General features: G+C 42.6%; 2 protein-coding genes across 5 annotated transcripts in view; both read left to right on the top strand.

Moving 5' to 3' along the window:
• Positions 1-19,501, top strand: part of hoxb3a (homeobox B3a) — a 59,196-nt gene that overhangs the window by 14,246 nt on the left and 25,449 nt on the right. The window contains exon 1 of one of the 4 annotated variants that reach the window (XM_015362322.2): positions 892-1,168. The exons of 2 other annotated variants lie outside the window; for them this stretch is intronic. The gene's annotated coding sequence lies outside the window, so the exon portion shown is untranslated. Of the gene's footprint in view, positions 1-891; positions 1,169-11,063; positions 11,276-19,501 lie in introns of those variants that run through there. One more of the 4 variants, XM_069185720.1, reaches the window with a different exon arrangement.
• Positions 13,954-18,641, top strand: hoxb4a (homeobox B4a). The gene is made up of 2 exons (XM_006638355.3): positions 13,954-15,733; positions 16,650-18,641. Exons 1-2 carry the CDS (start codon positions 15,310-15,312, stop codon positions 16,964-16,966), a joined length of 741 nt encoding a protein of 246 aa, XP_006638418.1. The 5' UTR covers positions 13,954-15,309; the 3' UTR covers positions 16,967-18,641.

Raw genomic sequence — 19,501 nt, 5'->3', positions numbered from 1 at the left:
CCTCCAGTGTCCCACGAAACGGCATCAAAATCGCTCCAGAAACAGAATCTGCACTGAACCCCTTATTGCGTTATCAAATTAAGCGTTGTGGCTCCGATTCAATCTTATTTTTCTCTCTGCACACTGTCTTGGAAACGCTACAAAGCAGGTTGTTTTTAGTGCAGCTTACACCTAACATATCGCGCGGAAAATGTCTCTTCCAAAAGCAAATTCAACTCAAAGAAACGGACAGATCTTTTTAAAAGGCAAATTTAAATCCAATCCGTCTTTTTTTTTTTTTTGCTCGTGCGAGGTCAGTCGACGGGTCCAGAATTCCACTGTGCTTCTGTGTCCGGTGGCGAGTGAAACGATATTAATCTGTACCAAACTGAACCAAGTTACGACAATTCAAAAGCAAGTTCCTGCGTTTGGGCGGGGGGATGAGAAAAACTTGGCAAAGTTAGAGGATGATCAACCGGTCTCTCCTAAACATCACGATTAAACCATTTTCTCAGTTTTCCACTCTGAGATCCGACAATTAAAAGAACCCGGACTGCATACAGCCCAGCCATTATCAATGCGTCTCTCTCGGTAAAAAAGGACACTCTCCCGCGCTCTCTAGCTTACTTTCTTTTTAATAAGCAAACTTTGAACTTGTAAACTTACCAATTAATCCCTCACTGTTGAGATACTTCCCACATTTCTTTTGAGAGCTCGGGGTGGAGTGGAGGCGCTCTCAAGCCAAATGTAACCATCTGCCCTTCTCTGCCTCCCCGCGTTTTGAAATTTTGCTGTACCCTTTGCCAAAGTATACCAAAAGTAGCTATGACATTTGCATGTCAAACGGATGAGGGTTTTTATCTAGAAGTTAGATCGTAAAAATCGCCCAGGCCACAGACAGATACCCCTCACTGGCTCTGAAAAGTCACGTGGGGTCCATAAAGTTAGTTTTATGGTTTTGGGGAGTTGACAATGTACTATATATTTCACATTCTAGAATGTAAGTGACGGTTTAACTGCTTCGAAGGGATTCTAAAGCAGGTCAGTAACGTGTGAACACTTTTCCGAGCGACTTCTGTACCCGCGGTTTGCTCTGGGCGCTGCGCCGCAGTCTCAGCTCTTGTGTTTTACCCGGGTCTTTTTGGCTAAAAAAAACACCCAGACAGAAAGAAGACTGTTTCAGCTCCAAGTAAGTCCAGTTGCTATACTGTCTATATTGGCTGGTGGCTGGTTTCTGGGCTGGCGAGGGGAGGGTGGGGGTGGGTGTATGGGGGGGGTCTCTGTAATTGTGGTGTCATTACTGATAGACAGTTATGCTATACTCCGGTTGAATTTTTTGAGTGTTGTTTAGTCCCAGGACTTTTGTATGTTTAAGGCACTTAAGTTAATGTAGACTACGTATGCAGAATATGTATACATATATCTAAACATTTTTATAAAAGAGCAGTCCACCATTTGCGGCGACGTCGCCAGCACAGTAGAAGTTCTGCTTAGGTTTTATGGCTGTCTTCTCGCCAGCGTCTTTTGTCTCTCAGTAGCGTTGAATAAAGACACGAATGATTTGTGGAAGGGTAAAATACAATGTTGTAATCTGAAATAATTCCAAATGCTACAGAATGTTTACAAGAGTTCACTTAGCTTTCTCATTGTGCTCCATGAAACGTGTCTCTGATAATGTTACCTTGCTCGCTATGGGCGAATCGTATTCTTTGCAGGATATTTTCAAGTGTGTGGCTCTAATTTCGTGTCGCAGTAGTTTTCTCTGTGACGCTACTTCTTTCCCTGAAATGATCCCGTAATTTATCTGTAATTTCGAGGTCAAACGAGTAGCAAAATAGAAAACACATTGACTTATACATCTGCAGACTGGGATTGTTAGACGCGGTTTGGAAATGAATCATTTTTTAACCTAGAGTAACAGGCTTAAACACTGGACTGATAAGGAGCTGTTTTTTTATGCACCAGCTACAGGTAAAAAATAAACTAATCGTTCATAATGGACAGGGAGATTCGTCGTTTATAAGTACACAATGTAAGTTTTAAACCGTCATAAAACATTTGTATATAAAAGTCCATATTATCATATCTACCAAACGCAACACAAAAAGGTGTGCTGACGGCAAGTCTCCCTCTTGAGCCAAGACAAAACAGAAATGTCTATTTTTTTTAATCGTGGACAATTTCGGACAGTATTTTTGATCTGTGTAATAATTTGTGGATCATACTGTACGTGTAACTTCTATTGTAGGCAGAAGTGTTAGGGACAGCGCCTAATTGTCGTTTTTTTTCTTCTATTGCAACGGACTAGCGTTGTTTCCTAACTTCTTTGTAATTTGTTCATAATCCTAGATATGGCCCCATTAAATCAATTTCTGAGTTAGAATAGAAAACTGTACGAAGTTTGAAGCCAATCTTCATTAATCTCAGCAACAGCCAGTCCCTGTTACACTCGAAGTCCTTAGCATTGAATTGAATTTCTACAAAACCAGTATATATGTACACACACCGACGCAGGAATCCAAATCCATACGTGGATCATTTTTAACAGGCCAGATACCTGAGCCAAAGACTGGCCGAAAAGCGCTTGGGCGAGAGGATCTGAGCAGCCGGCGTGTGGCGGTATTCGAAAATGTGGCGTAATTTATTTAGGAAGTATTTTAACGGTACACCCTTTCAGCTCAAATCATTCTCAAACAAGTATTTTATTCGTCACTGCTGCAATTGTCTCCAAAATGTCCAAATAGCTAATTTCCTCTCAAACAAATTAAAAAAATATATTCCGGATGAAGCGCATTGTTCCCACTCTCAGACGAACTTCCTACAGCACAGCAGCGAGTGTGTCTAACGATTCGTGTTCTAGTATATGGTTTAGTTCGGTTCTAGGCCATTCGTCACCGAATTCGTCTGCTGCTCTCCAGCGGTTTTGTTCTCAAATGTGTTTGAAACAGATGAAAGAACTCTACAAGTACAAACTTCACCCGCCGCAACGTACGCCACTGCATGAAAGTTTTAATCAGCAGATTCACACAAAAAAACACAACATGTAATATTCTTTCTGATTTTAGTTCACATGCAAAATGGTGGTGATTTTAATGCGCACAGGTATTGAGAGGCACAAAACATCGCGATTACCTAAGATGAAAAACTTTCAGTGTCTCGAATTTTAGACGTATTGGGAAAAGCCGGCCTGTTGTATAGTACCGTCTCTATAGACTCAGCTCAACAATAATGCAGGTGTTAAACTGTAGACTCAGCCGCATAATAAAAAAACAGCCACCGGATCCATGACCGCTTATAGTATTTTGTGGAACACTAATTAACTCAAAATAAGACATATGTTAATTCCTTAGTGTGTTTGTTTCCAAATCTCATAAACGTTAGTTATGTGAATAACATCCACAGAAATCTAATATTACATGTGAAGATACTCTTGCATATTTAAGTAAACGGTCACTGCTCTATTTCTTCACAAATATATTTAATCTGATAGATCTCCTTACTAATGTGTCACTTAAACCCAACTTTATTTTAGTGATAATTTATCCATTTATAGTTCCTTGGCCAAATTAAGTTACAGAGCGAGAAAGGGGAGTCCGTATTTAGGACCGTTTTGAAGACACTGAATACAGATCGGAGAAAACAGAAGAAAATACTTGTAAAATATATCTACCTTTTACGCTTATTTTTACTTCAGGTAACTCAAGAAGCTCAACTGAGATTTATTTTCGACCTCATGTTCCGCGGTAGGCTGCTATAAACGGTGCTTCCACAGCTACGTTCCTATTTTAAAACCCATCTCACTAAAATTACATTACCGGTGTGTTTCAAGAGTTTGTTATTTCGTGGTTAATACCCTATGTTGAAAAAGTCAAGAATCCGACATCACCGAATTGTTTATTCGGAACCTGGTGATGTTACAGTTGTGGACCGCTCTCAAGACGCTACGTGTTGCTGTAGTTCATAACCAGCAGTGTGAACTCGTCCTCTCGGTTTCCGGTGTCGTTTGCAGTTCCTTCTTATTTTATCGGGCCCTGAAGTTGGCAATCTGGTTTTTTTTTTTCTTTTTCCCCTCTTTCTGCTGTCTGATCGAGTGAGGAAGTTTCAGGGGAGTAAACAGGAAAGCGACGCTCGGAGCACGATGAAGAGCGAGAGATCCCATCCCGTTCCGAACTGCCTTCCTGTTCTGAACGGTACAGTTAACGCGGACTGGGGTTTCTCGTTCGAAGAAACTTCTGATTTTAACACATTTTTTTTCCCCTTTTAAAAAATGCCGTCCTCGTGGCTCGCAAACCCGTGTTTTCGAAAAGCGCAGATCCTGCCTCAAAGCCATATAAGGCCCTGGCTTCCTGAACGTTTGAACACGAGACGTGTTAGCGAGTGTGTAAAGGTTTAGGTGTGTAGGTGAGTAAGCTGCTTTTAACTGTAAGGTGTGTGTGTTTGTCTGGGCGAGGCTGGGGCGTATGGTATAGTTATATTCACTGTGCAATGCAATACTTATTGAAAAAGGCAGAGGTTTAGGCGCTAAAAGAACAGAATAATTGCTACGGAGGACTTAAGAAGTTAGTATTGAAAGACTCCTGTTCTCAAATTGCAGTAACCGCCTTTGGTTGCAGTTTAATTTATGAAGTCGAGCCAAATAGCTCAGAAGGGATATGTGATGTTTTGTGGTGGGTTTTTGTCAATATATCTGAAAATATAAGTCGCAATTATTTTTAAAGGTTTGCTTTGTAAGTTATAAAACACAATTTAAAAAAAAACTGTAATTCGTTATCTTGCACGGGGTTGAGGCTCGAAGCTTTCGGTGAAACGAGAGAAACGATAAAATCGTTAACTTCTATATTAATGAAGACCCCCCCACCACCACCCCATGTTATAGCCCCATTCATAAGTTGCAGAACAGCGATATCCGCAAAACAACCAACTAACAGGAGAGCCTTCTTCACATCGGTTTGAAAACACTGCAGCGCAAGGATTCTAAACGATTAAATTGCCATTTTAACAGTATAATGTGTTTTGCATATTGATAGGGGTAATCTGTGCGCATATCTCATCAATAATTCATGGAGAAGGGGATCATCGGAAGGTCAGCAGACTGGTGCGGTAGCGGTTTCTATACTGGAGGCGCAGAATCCGCAACACTCCGGAGTTTATCCTACAAAATCAGGCCGTTCCTATTGTCTTTCCGTGTAATATTTTTCGAGGCGATACGGACCTTTACTTTTTATTTTACGGCCCTCTCCCTTTCTCCGCCAGTCCGGCCGGGAGGACTCGTGAGATTTTAAAACACCGCCCAGAATCGCGTCATAAACGGCAAAGCTCCAGTTTTCATCCTCTCTTTTCCGTTTTTTCCTTATATTATTTTTAAAAATGCATCGTAAAGTCCTGATATATCCGTACTCTGCTGAATAAGGAAATCGTGTGAACTATGGGAATCCATCAACGCATTCGTTCATGTAAAATAATTCAATGGGGGGATTCTTCATTTCTAAGTTGAAGCACATAGAAATGTAAAAACCGCTCACCTAATTAATTACCCTTCAGACCAAATTCGTACCAAGCAAATACTTGACCAATCTGTCTCGTGATCTTAATAAAAAAAAAGAAGTCGAGCACATACAATTTTAGAATTCCAAATGTCCAAAACAACAAAAGTAAGCCGACTTTCGCACGCTTTATATGGAGGGAGTATATGATCTGAAATATAATTGTAATTCTGCACAAATACGTCATGTATTTGTCACGTCTTTAATTATATTAAAAATTATTAGGAATTATTATAAAATGCAGAGTTGTTAGAAAGTCCTCGACATTTCCCTTAAGTCGGTTGTTTTAACACAAGATCATTACTGTTAGCAGTACTGTACTATACTACTTCATTATTGCATCCCCAAACCCAAGGCACATTATTGTTACGATCGAGAATTAATTCAATCAGGCTGCAGGCGCGCGTGCAGCACGGAAGACGCGGGTTTGAGACGCCGCCGAGGCTGACCACATGGCACGAGCTAGCGGGTCAGCTGGTCGGGGTCGCAAAGTTCACGGCCGCTGTTCAAGTCCCACACTTCTGCCCGAACTTTTCAGGTGTCCCATGATGCCACCTTCCTCCGAGCACCCCCCCGCTCCCATCTCGTTTTCAACCGGACTGGGTTTAGAAATAAGCGGGGTCATGGGGGAGTTTTTCTCCGGTGCCCTACACTACCCACGCGATTATTCTAGGGGGGCAGAGGTGGTACTATCGTGGTGGTGGTCCACTTTTCTGGAAATATCCTGCCTCGCAAGAGGGACATGGCCTTTGTATCTTTCCAGTGCAGTAAAACATGTGCGTGTATTTTTACCACGGTGCATACCATATTTCTGGAGCACAGTCTACCGTAGGTATGCGAGGAAGGGCACATCATCTGATGTATTTCGGTTGGTATTAAGGTGAGCTCGGCGCTGTCAGGCGGGCGATACTTTGCCCAGGGCTGTATATATATCAAAATCAAGAATCAAACGAACGCATAATAAAAGTTGCAAACTTCTGAGATCTAGGCAGCGGCGGAGATGGTGTAGTAATAATTTCTGGAGATGTAACGCCTTACTCCCGCCAGCAGAGTCCGCTTTAGACCAAGTCCACAGATGCGCGTACTCGCCCCGGAGCGCAGTCTGCAGGCTGGGATTATGGCCGCTTGCCGCCGGCCTCCTTAGAGAGCTTCCCGGGCGGCCAGCGGGGACCGTGTCACGATCTCACCCCCGTTTAAAAGTGGGGTTCCGGCATGCCCACAGCCCGGGAGGAAGGACATTTCAGAATAGGGCAGCGAGTTCCGATCAGAGCCCCAGAACCACTCGAAAGCAAATTCGTTCGGAACGTCTTCGGTCGTTTGCAGTAGAGGCGGAGATAAATTGAACCTGAGGACGACCATTACGATCCCGGGATTAAAGATTAAAGATTAAAGGCTCGTACCATGTAAAAAAAAATTAATACCAACTCATGGCGGTGTTTGCGACACGTTGCGCGGCGCTGCTCTCTTGCCCTTTTGTCGTTTTTGTCCCTGAGAGAGGGTAGGTGAATCTAGTCTTGTTAGACCGACGTTCGAGCTGCAGGGGTCAAAAAGTTGAGGGGTCAAAAGTTTACGTCGTGCGTGAATCGGTGCCGGCTGTCGGCTCTGTATTCCAGACCAACTGCTGGATGTCAATGACAGAGAAGGAGGGAGGGAGGGAGAGAATAAAAAAAGGAAGGGGGTGTGGGGCGAGTGTGGGGGGGCAGCGCTCAGCTCGCCTCATCCCTGAAGATGAGAGAAATGATAGCGAGGTGAGGGAGAGGAGCGGCGTGACTGGCGGCCCTGCGGGAGAAATGGCGCAGGGAGAAACGGCTCGCGACGCGGGGAGAGCCGGGCGCGCGGGGCCCGTCTCTCTCATGGAGGGGCGCTGGCGCCTTTTGCTCAAGTTAAAATACTCCCGGGGAAAAAAAAAACCCAACTCAACACCGGGAATCGGCAAATCCCATAGGGAAACCAGCAACCTGCGGCACAAAGCGATAAAGAGTTGTTCTGGTTGATTGTTGCGCTATAAAACGTACCTTTTTCAAAAGGCAAAATCACAACATGGGTCTCCCTCTCTTTCTCTATTTCACACGAACCAGCAGCACGTTGTACACGCTATGAGCTGCGTTTTCGTTTCGGGTTTGGGTGGGGAGGTGGTATTTCAACAACAATATTTGTAAAGATTTTTCACGTCCTTGAGAAGCTGCGCCAAGACGTGTCCTGTTCATATCCAAAAACTCGGTTATTAATGACTACCTAACAAAAAAATATATATACATTTTTAATAGAAGGACTAGCGATGTCTCAATGAGACAAAATATGGCGTTTTATACCGCCGGTGACTTATTTGGAATATTTAAGAGCTCATTCAATTAAATGCATATCAAATCTTCAGTCGTGTTCAGCGTAATAATAAATATAACGAATTTATGTTTTCCAGTAATGTATCTCTTTATGTCCATCGGATGAGACGAGAACACGCTTATCGTTGTCTTCTGGCACGATCTGCAGCGCCTCGACCATGTTGTTTAATTGGACATTATATGATGGGGAACAGCTTGAGATCTTTGCAACCTTCCGAGTTCTGCTTCCGAATTCCTTTCTAGTGACTCAAATCTTTAGAACAGTGGCTTAAAATTCAACTTTGTAAATAGAGCATCCACACATGAGCCTCCTTGTGAGCATGCACGTCACAGACACTCGTGGTAGTGCTCTTACTACAACTAAATAATAATTATTATTATTAATAATAATAATCTTCGTCTCAGGTTCGATATTAAAACGCGAGTCATTATTTAAATGCGGCCCTCGCCTCCTGTCCTCCGTGGCGGTCTGTGGACTGTTTTAAAATACCGATGTTTCAAAGAAAGCTCGACCACAATATCATAACTGGATCACGACCGTGTTTATAGTGGGTATTCTCATCTCTCGCGTTTGGATTCCGGTGTTAGTACAGACTTTCCCTTTGACTTTGCGGTCTCTGCTTATTTACTGCTCCGAACACCACCAAAATAAAACTGTTTTTTTTTTTACATTTTTACATTACATACATAAGAAAGTGGCATTTGGTTTCTATACATATATCGCCTGTTTTATGAGGAGCTACTGTCATAGTGGGGAGATGCTTTCGAAAGCCGTGCCCATGTTAATAAATACACATACCCACCGTTCATACTCATAAAAGCAAATAGTGGCTTCATCAAGTTTCTTTTTAACTGCAATCGGGATCAATTTGTCACGTATTTTCAAATATCTACATTTTCTGCGGAAAGATGCTATTTTCGATGTTTATAAATGCCAGGACACGGCCTGGCCAGAAAGCGTGCTTTCTTCCGAATCGCTCATCTACACTATACTTTTTTAAATCAGCCAGACACATTTTATAATAATAATAAAAATATTGTGAATATTGTTTTAATTATTAATAATAATAACACAATGGACCATGTTCAGCTGACACGTCCCATATAAAGAACTTAGACAATTAAAACCCATTTGTATTTCTAGCAAAACCACAATGTACCACAGTTTTCCTGGGTAGAATACGAATGAAATAACACGGCGTTTGCAACACTAAAGCCATGAAACTCTTCCTGCTGAATACTGAATACTCTTCGTGTGCGGTTAGGACAACACCTATTTATACATTGCAAACCTGTATCAGAACTCTGAAACTTAAATTGTCACAGTTTTCTTTCCTATCAGATTTTTTAAGATGAATAATAATTTTTAAATCCTCTTGTATCCCCTTATATCCGGTTATATTTCGTGTCAGCAGGGTGGCAGTTGTTTTAAAGCCACGGAATTGTTGAATCAGAGATATCGAGGAATAAAAAATAAGGGCAGCAGATATGCTGACTGTATTCACGCTCTCGGCTGTACAATTTATCGTTTATTTTGCGGGGTCCTTATACACCCCGAGATCAGAGTGGAACCCATGCTTTCTTCACGCTGTGTCTCAGGAACTATCCCTGCTCGTTCTTCTGCGCGATCTTGTGAGGACACTTGTGGCCCGTCGCTAAATTCAGACGGAATACGAAACATTTTGATTAATAAAAAATGAATATGCAGCCAATTCTGCAGCTGGCTGACAGTCGAAGAGCGAAAGCCGTTCTTGATTATGTCTTCAATAGAAACCGCGGGCTGTGTTTCAGCGAGACACCTCTGATTGTAATAAGTGCGCGATAAAATCTGTTGTCCTCTTGTTTAAAATTGGGGACACAAACCGCGATAGGATACTCGTTGGGTCGTTATTTGTAAAACACGGTACAATAAAAGGAGAATAATTCCATTTGAAAACATGGCCCGATCAGAGTTCATCGGCAGGTCACTGAATTCATTTTGATTCCATTCCTAGCCTGATCTGTTGCTCGGCAGAACCCCGCAACGCATTTTAATATCTATAGGCGCTTATGATTGAGGGGGGGGAAGATGAAATCGAACTGATTTATCTTCGCACTTGTTTTGTTAATGGATTTATAATAATTAATAGCGGGTAGCTTTAATTAGTTAAAAATAGATTCAAATCTTTTTTTTTTTTTATTCGAGACTCAAGCTTCTCAGTCCTCTCCCGAACCCCCTAGGGGAAACACCGAGAAAGAAAATATCACTCTCCAAAAAGACGAACATCTGCACTATAAGAAACTTCATATATTTAAAGCCACGTTTAATAATCAAAACAATTAAAAGCCACACGGAGGAATTCTAATTACAGGCAGGCACTTGCTACGCACCCCCACTGTCTGTTAATTTATAGCTCGAACAAAGGACGTTTGGAAGATACACATTTTCATAAGCTTACACGAACCAATAGACATTTTTCTACATATAAATTCAGCAATAGGAAACCTTGTATGTGTATAAAGATGGATATTAGATATACCCTATATTGAAATTCCTTTTATCTGAGCTCCTATTAGGGTATTTGACTTGAGCTTTCTCGAAGGCAGATAAATACATATTTGTAGGACAACGAAAATTAAGTTTAACGCCATGGCTGGCCAAGTTTTCGGGCCCTGGTTTCAATATATCCCCCCTTCGTAGCTGTTTTCTTCAAAGTAATGACCTGGGCACAATTCAATATGACCGAGTAAGCTATGCATGCATTACTATAGAAGCGGCAAGTGGGAGAGACCCAGCTCAGGGGTGAAACGCAGGTCAGCGCGTCTAACAAATATTAAAATGTCCTGCGAGTCCCTGACACGCCTAGCTGTTTAACAAAGACTGCCAAAGTATGAGATTAATACGAAAACTTGCGGGTTCACGACAAAATCCGTGAGAGGGGCCGATGGTGTGTCACATTTTGCATAGTTGTGGGGGCTTTGTTGGTGGTTTCAAATGTATCGGCTTGAGACAGCGGCGTGGAAAAGGCGAGAGAGATTGTCGAAGGTTTAAAAGCGACAAAGGAGCGTGCTCGCTCGCCGCCTGATGAAGCTGATCTCGTGCTGTTTGCTGTCTTATTATTTTCTTCCTCTTATGGTAGACACGCCGAGGATTGTGTTGTGATCAAGACGGTGGTGGTGGTGGTGGTGGTGGGTTTTTTTTTTTGTCATGCGCGCCTTCTCGCTGCGGGCTGGGGCTGTGGTAGCGGCTGGTAAGGTACGGATCTGCAGGAGCAGGGGTGAGAGAGAGAGAGAGAGGAGAGATGTGCAAGGTATCACGGGGAGGTCACGGGCTCAACCTGTGGCGCGAGAGAAAAGGGAAGGGGGTCTCGGCTGTCGATGAGGCTCGGGGGGGAAAAATAAAGAAAGGATTTTGCAGGGATAATGACCGGGGTAAGACCGCGTAGTGTGTGTATGTGTGCGCGGATTGAATGGGGGGGGGAACCGCAAGGAAGCACAGGATTTAAATGGGACTATAAAGTAAGTGAAAGCTTGTTTTAAAGGCTGCATTGGGCTTTAAAACAGTTTCACGAAAGTGGCCCGATAGCAGGTGCCTTCCTGGGCAGACCACGTGTTCGAAACTGGAGTAGGTCCACGACTTTTTTTTTTTTGTCCGTCTTCAAACCGAGTTTTAATTTTTTAGCTGCGTTCCTTTGCTTTACACACGCCGGTGTGCTGTTTTGCTGTATGTTGTAACTCTGCGTATTGAAAAGTGTTGTTGTTTGGTGGGTTGGCTTTATTTTTGCTCTTTTATTTCAATTTCAATAACTTCGACGGAATATGCTTCTCTGCTCTAAACCGTCTCTAAACAGAGGGTGCCCAGGTCCCGATTCTGTAAGGAGTGTTTAGGGGTGACGGGGTGTCGTTAGGGGGTGAGCGGGGGGTGGATGGGGGGTGTGTGGGGTTTGGGGAGGGGGGTACAGGGGGGGATCGCACCTTTTCCTCTAGTTTAAGTTAGAAACCCCTGGCGGTGCGTCTGCTTTGAAATGCAAAATTAGTTAGAGACAGGGAGCCACGTTTGTCCTCTCGTGTCTCTGAGTTGTGGGCGCTTGAACCGCGAAGGCACCGCCGTTCATAATGTAGCCAAAACTAAAAAAACTCAGCGCCGGGGAACAGAAAGTCGATCCGATCTTAATTTTCTGCAGCAACGTCAAGGCCTGTGTTTCAGCCAGATGGAGGTTGTGTTTCGACGCTAGGGGTGCTGATTGCTTTCCTTTGTTTTCCTCAGCAAATTATAAATTAACAATCGAAGATAATACTGTAGCATAATTCGATTCATCGTTGTTTTCCAGTGATTTCCTTTGGTGTCTTTTGCAGTAGGTGCTCAGTTCAGAGCCCCTGTTCTTTTTTTGTGGCTATTGAGCAGAGCAAAAACACTGTGTAAAATCTGGAAGGGTTGTGAGAATTTCTAAACTGGAAATAAAAATGCTTGACATTTATATTGCAGTTCCGCGTGTATTTGTCAAACCAAACAAATATTAACGACAGTGGCGTTCTTACGTGATGGTGTCGAATAGAGATTAAACGAAAAACTCACATACGGGAATGTGGAATGCATTTTTCCGGGCTGCAAAAATTCTGTTTATTTTTCTGCTTATTATCGCACTTTGTTAGAACAGCTTACGATATTAATTATTTTTGGATTTACACAATGCGGTATCATATAAAAAAAAGTTAAAAGAATAATATTTTTTTTCATTTTAAAAACAATTGGTTGTACTTCCTACCTATCTGAAATAGGTTCAGATAAATTGTTCTTACAGACACGCAACAACCAATATTTCGCTTTACATGAACAGCACTTAAAATGTCTTTTTCGCAGACGAATTAAGAAGTACGAAGACATATATTATCACACGTAACTAGAAAAAAAAACACAGAGATGTATGTAACAAATTCCAAAGGTGAATTCACATCTTTTCGCGTATATCGTTTCTGTATTATTTCGGGAGTGCTGGTCGGGGTTTTTACACCTTCGTGCGATGTGGGCCAGGTGTTCTCAGGGGGTGTTAGAGGCGCTTTCTCGGGAGCTCTTCAGAGACAGAAAGCGGAAGCGGTGCTGCTTACGGACGCGCCACAAAGTGAGACAAATGCTGTAAAAAAACCCTAAAAACTCGGAGATTGTGTTCTGTCGCTTTGAGGGCGCGAGGGAACTCCGCGTTATAAAGCTGTGTGTGTTTTATTACACTTGTGCTCATTCAAGGCCCTGTGATTAGGATTGGGGCCGCATTACCCAGGAATTACCTGTCATAAAACCTTTTAGCTTTTATTGCAGCTGGTATTATTATTATTATTATTATTATTATTATTATTATTATTATTATTATACGTTTACACAGAAAACTAACAGCCAGTATGCTGTGCTACGGTAGGGTCATATGTTCCTTGTCGAGGTGTTTGAGAAGAGAATTGCAGTCAACACTGGAGACAACACCAATAAAAACTGCAAACACGCGCTGGCAATATAAGGAAGGAAACTGGTGTTTTAGAAAGTTTTTTTTTTAATCCGGGCTCCCGCAATTTAACGAACACCGACATGACATCTTTCTGAAACGTTGGCAAAGCGTATCTATACATACACTCACACCATCTACAGCCTGATCCCAAACATACATGTATATACTTGGTGAAGAATGCAGTCTGCGGTGTTATTTTACTCCCTGGTGTTTAAAACGCTGTTTCTGTACGGGCAATAAGAAGATCTAAACATTTAATTTTAACTTAATCGCGTCACTCACTTGCGCAGAGTCAACTTAAATTGCTCACATCAATTCGAAGATTTATTACTGTTGCTATTATATTTTTACATTCGGTGCCGATTTCATTGCAATATTTTTAAAACGAAACATAGCTTCTTAGTGAGCGGAGGTCTGCGGAAAGCTCTCCCTGGAGCAGAGGAAGGTGGAAATATCCGGGTTCGTGATTCTTTATCGATGGTGAAGAGGAGTTCGGGCTCGGGGCCGGTGCAATTACCTGTCATCTATATATACCCTGTAGATCCGAATTTGTGTGAACAGACACTCGGTCACAAATTCGTATCTAGGGGAGTATGTAGTTGATATAAACGCTGCGATGCAGAGACCGAAGACCCAAGGATGCCATTTTTAAACGTGATTTTATTTGTGTTTTATCGATATCCGTAGCCTTTTTGTTGTAAACGAATAAAAAAGAACATTTGCCGGGAGCTGTTGTTTTTTAGAGTCAGTGAAACGCCTTGGACTTCTGAGTGTTTCGCTTTTTCCTCTTATTTTGTTTTATTAAAAAGCCGATTCCTCCACGTTAAAAAAAAAACTCGGCGATGCCATATGAAGTTGGGGGAGGAGGAGGAGGGGGGGGTGATCATTAATTCGTAGACCTACACCTCCAGTAACGTGGAGGCGCGTCGTACAGCTTGTATTTTTGTGACACGGAGACGTTCACGGTGTCGTTTTACGCCGCCAGTTTTACGAAAAATTGAACAGGGCATGAACGAGCACTCCTCCCTGCGATACCTAAAACGGTTTTTCACATTTTTGTGTTTTTTCCATTTTTTTCCCTTACCAAAGCTACATTTGAGCTACAGAACCGAAATTTCGCTGATTTTTAAAACAAGAAGAGTTGGGTATTTCTACATAGGAATCAACCTGAAGCCATTTCTATGCAAGGGGTGCGATTAACGCATTCTCTGCAGAGTCTCGCCCACAGGGTCTCTTTCATGCCCAGGTCTAACGGTGATTTAGGAGACTCGGTATCCCGAATTAGTTGATGAATTTTCTATCGATCCGAAACAAGCCCTGATTAATCTCTGACAGGCTCTGGCTGTGCGCTGCACACCCCAGACCTTTCTATCATCGCCATTAGTGACTACGTTTAAAGCCTGCCCAATACAACTCCGCCGCATCGCTTTGTGTCGAATTTATTTTCGTGAGCACGAGCCAGAATCTATCCAAATTAAAATTTCGTGACCGGGGACCGATAAGTAGCCCGCTCCCGCCTCCCCCTCTTCTGCCATCCCCCCCGTTTGGTTTAAACATTTAAGGGAAGATACTGGACTGGCTCGCCCGAGCGGACCTCACACACCGTCACTTCAACTGGAGCTCTTTCAAGAGGAATTCTCTCTCTTTTTCTTTATGTTTTTTTTTTACTGCGCCTTGTTGTTGTGATCCACCCCGCGCCCGCTCACGCCGCGCGTGCCAACAGATTAAAAAAAAAAAAGTAGGCGATATTAAGATCACAAACTATGCAGAGATGATGTTTGGGGTACGCTCTGCCTAATCCTATTTCCTTATCCGGGAATCGTACGGGTCCACGCCATTGGCTGGTGGCGTCACATGGATTCTTAACTTTGTTCGTTTGACAGAAAGTAGGAGGGTTTTACGAAACAGGAAAACGAGTAAAGGGATAGAAATAAATTTTAGTATATTTTTGTGTGCAATTCAAAGAAATTAATGGCCATGAGTTCCTTTTTGATCAACTCCAACTATGTGGATCCGAAGTTTCCACCCTGCGAGGAATATTCACAGAATGACTACCTACCCAGCCACTCTCCGGATTACTACAGCGCCCAGAGGCGAGAGTCTTCCTTCCAGCATGAGCCGATGTACCACCAGCGGTCGGGCTGCAGCGACCCGCCTTACGCCTCCTGCCAGGGTCCCGGGCAACCCGCCGTCGTTGTGTCCCCGCGGGGTCACGTCCTCCCCCAAGCCGGAGTCCCGAGCCATCTCCCGGAGCCCAATCACCACTGCGACTCCGTCACCCCGAGCCCTCCGCCCGTCTCCGGACAAAACTCCGTTAACCAAAGCGCCTCTTCGTCCAGCTCAGGCAAGGAACCAGTGGTTTATCCCTGGATGAAGAAAGTCCACGTAAACATCGGTAAGTGCCGCTAACTTCTACCCCTCGTCTCCAACGCGTTTATTCTAACTAGGGTGGAAAAGCTACATGTCCGGCGTTAAATCTCCTGCTCTACTTGTGAAGTAGCCTTTGGTTGAGATTTACGATCGGCTGTTTGCACGGCAGTATAATTACATCCTCCATAAATTTTTATTGCACTCCTTGACCAGGCACCTTTGAAGTCTAAAGCAACCTTCCCCATCTAATTTCTTTCAGGGAAGGGTTTTTTTTATGACTCTTGTAACCCATAAGTTAAGTTTTATGTTTTGGTAATTCGAATTTAAGTGTTTGGATGTATAAACGTGTGGCTTCGTCTGTCACTTTCCTACTGTTAAGGCAAAGTTTATTGATCTCAATGGAAAGTAAAAAAAAATATATATATATGGATTTTGCTTTTTGTGTATGGACCACGTGCATGCTTCTCATTTCTGCTTGTGGTGATACCGTCGAAAGCTTTATGTCCAATTTAAGAAAGCGACTGTTAGTTTTTGCACTGTCACTGGAGATTGCGAGGCTATCCCAAGCGTGAGTCTTCCCATCTGCCTCCCTGTCCCATAGCGACTCCGCACTGTTGTTTAAAGTTGAAGTAGGATTTGAAATTTTACTTCACCGTGGTTTCGGAGCAATTCATGTCAAATCTTTGATGAAGCCTGATTTTTTTTTTCCCCCTGAAAACAAAAAGCTTTCTCTTTGTTTTGCCTGGTAGAATCAGTGGCATACGTGTGTATTACTAAATACATTTCTGGATTATGTATCGCAGTTATGGAAGCAGGGCTCTTTTTTTTGTATTCTTGGGGTTCAGAACGGGTCATACATGCTGGGGTGTTTTGTGTGAGATTGCGCACGTTTATCAAATCAATAAACAGATGCATTTTTATCTCTGTGCTTCTCCATACAGTGAGCCCGAATTACGCAGGGGGGGAGCCCAAACGCTCGCGCACAGCCTACACCAGGCAGCAAGTGCTGGAGCTCGAGAAGGAGTTTCACTACAACCGCTACCTCACCCGGAGGCGCAGGGTTGAGATCGCTCATACCCTGTGCCTGTCCGAGCGCCAGATCAAAATCTGGTTCCAGAACCGGCGGATGAAGTGGAAAAAAGACCACAAGCTTCCTAACACCAAAATTAGGTCATCGAACTCCTCCGCCACTAACTCTGCTTCTAGCCAGGCTTTGGGAAGTTCTCAGAACCGCGGCAATGCACAGCCGAGCCTATAGCTCGCTGCTCTCTTTCAAGGGGTTTGGAAATGCTCACTTTCCTGCATTGAAGGGAATATCACGTCGGGGAAAAAGGAGAAAAGAACAGACGAAAGGGACTCTTTATTTATACATTAAAAGGGGGGCGAGACTCCATTCCCAAAAATTAAAGCACAGATATGTGTTTCTGCTGCCCCCAGTCCCCTGCATTTTTGCCTTCCTCTTCCCCTCTTCTCTTACTCGCTCGCCCTGCATTACAACAGAAGGCTGCAGATAGTGGTTTTCAGGTTTGGTGAAGATGGATCCCTGTTTCATCCTTAATCATGCCAAACTCAGCCCCATTTGTCATGTTTACTCTGCGGTACAAAGGACGAACCGTATGCCTGCTAATACCTCGACATCCAACGTTCGCTTTAATAAATGAGCCCCCGTTTCGTCAAGAAGAGCCGGTTTTTTTTTACCCTCTCCTCTCCTCTCCTACTTAGAACAAGAAAAACAAAACTAAAATGAAGCCGGCTTCGCTCACAATAGGAGAAGTAGTTGGTGAAGGATTTGTTTTAAGGGGGTATTTTCCTCCCCTTTGTAGCTTCAACCATACGACGCGATTTGAAGGCAGATGTGGAGACCCCCTTTTTGTAGCTGATTACGTAGAGACATGGTTGTGCTTTTACGTTTTCCTATATGAACCACGGAGTGTACGTAAAGACACGGCCACAGCAAAGAAACGCAAAGGAGAGGAAAAAAAATGCGTCCTTTGACCCAAATATGAAAACGAAGATTCTTAGGTTAACTTAAGCCAAATGTCGTTACGGGCAATGCAACTATAAACAGCACTATATAGCTCCAGACAGTGTTTTTTTTATTACCTCAGTTGTGAATTTGTTGTTCATTTTGTCTTGTTTTATGAATGATAAAATGAAACGTTCTATCGTTATGTTTATTCGCCTTGCCTTGCAAGTATCGGGAATTAGTACTTAATTCGTTACATGTTAAGTCTGTTGTAATTTGAGTGCACATGTTGCCCAGGATTATAAAGAACAGTCCGTGTGATATAATCTAAAGCAGATTTGTTTTTCCCAAAAAATAGTTTTTTCCTTTCCTTGGCACCCGCCTCTCTCTTCTCTTTGTTTCTTCTGTTCTCCGACACATCGGGCATTTTTGTGTTATTATTATTATTATTATTATTATTATTATTATTATTATTATTATTATTATTATTATTATTATTATTATTATAAATCCCGTTACATTCCAAAGGGTATAGTCCTGGCGCTGACATGTTAAATAATGTTTTGTTGTTTTTTTTTAGTAGATCGTTATTTTTCTCTCTCTTGTTCTCCGTGTATCTACCTTAATATTTGTAAATAGTAATAGAATAAAATAAAAGAAAAAAGAAAAAAAGAAGGAAAAAATGTATCTCCTGCACGTGTGACTTTTCTTCCCCCCTTTCTCTGTCGCTGGTCACTAAACCGAATGTGATTGAAATACAGTTATTCTGAAGGTTCCTGTGTTAATGCCAAGTAATTTATTATACAAGTGCGATTTTTTTTCCCATAACAAAATTCGTTTGCTGTTAGTGTATACCTGTCTTAAATACCGCTGGGTTGCTGTATCATGATTTATATCTTATGGACAAGAGTAATACTGGTACATTACGTCTTGTAATCTCGTTTTAAATCACAGTCTTGCTGTTTCAGTTCCCTCTGCCTTTTTATTTAACGCTCCTCGCTTCTGCTGGTTGGCAGTGTCGTGCAGGTATTGTAATTGGGAGCCCCAATTTTCGAACTTTAATAGTTTCCTTGCTCAGAGGCAGTTAATGCATTAATGAGAGTAATTTCTGCACAGCTGTTTCTCGGTGTTTGCAGGTTCGGTGTGTATTTTTGATATTACAAAGGAACAGGCCGATGCAATATCTCAAACTCTGACAACCAAATAGATAATCAGGAAGACGAATGGCTTCTTTTGTAAGGCGCAGCTCCTGTATTAATTCTCATTTTCGTTTCTTAGAGCAAGTATCGAAAATATAGAGCAGAACAAAATAACATTCCATTTGCGGTTTATAACTTTAAACAAGAATGCAACCTTAAATTGCTCTGAAAGAATGCCCCCCCAACCCCCCACCCCCCCAAGAAAAAGCACGGATTCTCCATTACAGCGGGGCCGTGGTATCTGAAATAGGGAGCTCCTTTTTTAGTGCATGAAACCAGTGCACAAAGGAATAAAAATCTTAACAGCATCATAAATTCACACCCGATTTAAGAATGCATTAACCGCCAAGCTGGGGTTTACGTGCTTTTAAATGCCGGTGGGAAATTGCATTTTGATATGAATATTTTCAGAGGCTGGTAACCGTCGTTACCTCCTTTATCGTTTAAATGTGGGGGAGAGCGAGTGAATGAACACATTAAATTTTTTTTTTTTTTGAATATACCTTGGGACATTGTGAACTGTCTGCTGTAGCCCATTTTCTATTCCATACCGGGTCACTTTTAAGACGATCGGGGTGACTCAGCACGTCAGTATGTGGAGGTACATCTGCGTGTGCCCCCAAACCGC

Source organism: Lepisosteus oculatus, chromosome 28, assembly GCF_040954835.1.
Source record: "Lepisosteus oculatus isolate fLepOcu1 chromosome 28, fLepOcu1.hap2, whole genome shotgun sequence".
NCBI lineage: Eukaryota > Metazoa > Chordata > Actinopteri > Semionotiformes > Lepisosteidae > Lepisosteus > Lepisosteus oculatus.
The sequence above is the reverse complement of the archived record's forward strand: the minus strand, read 5'-3'. Positions and strand labels throughout refer to the sequence as shown.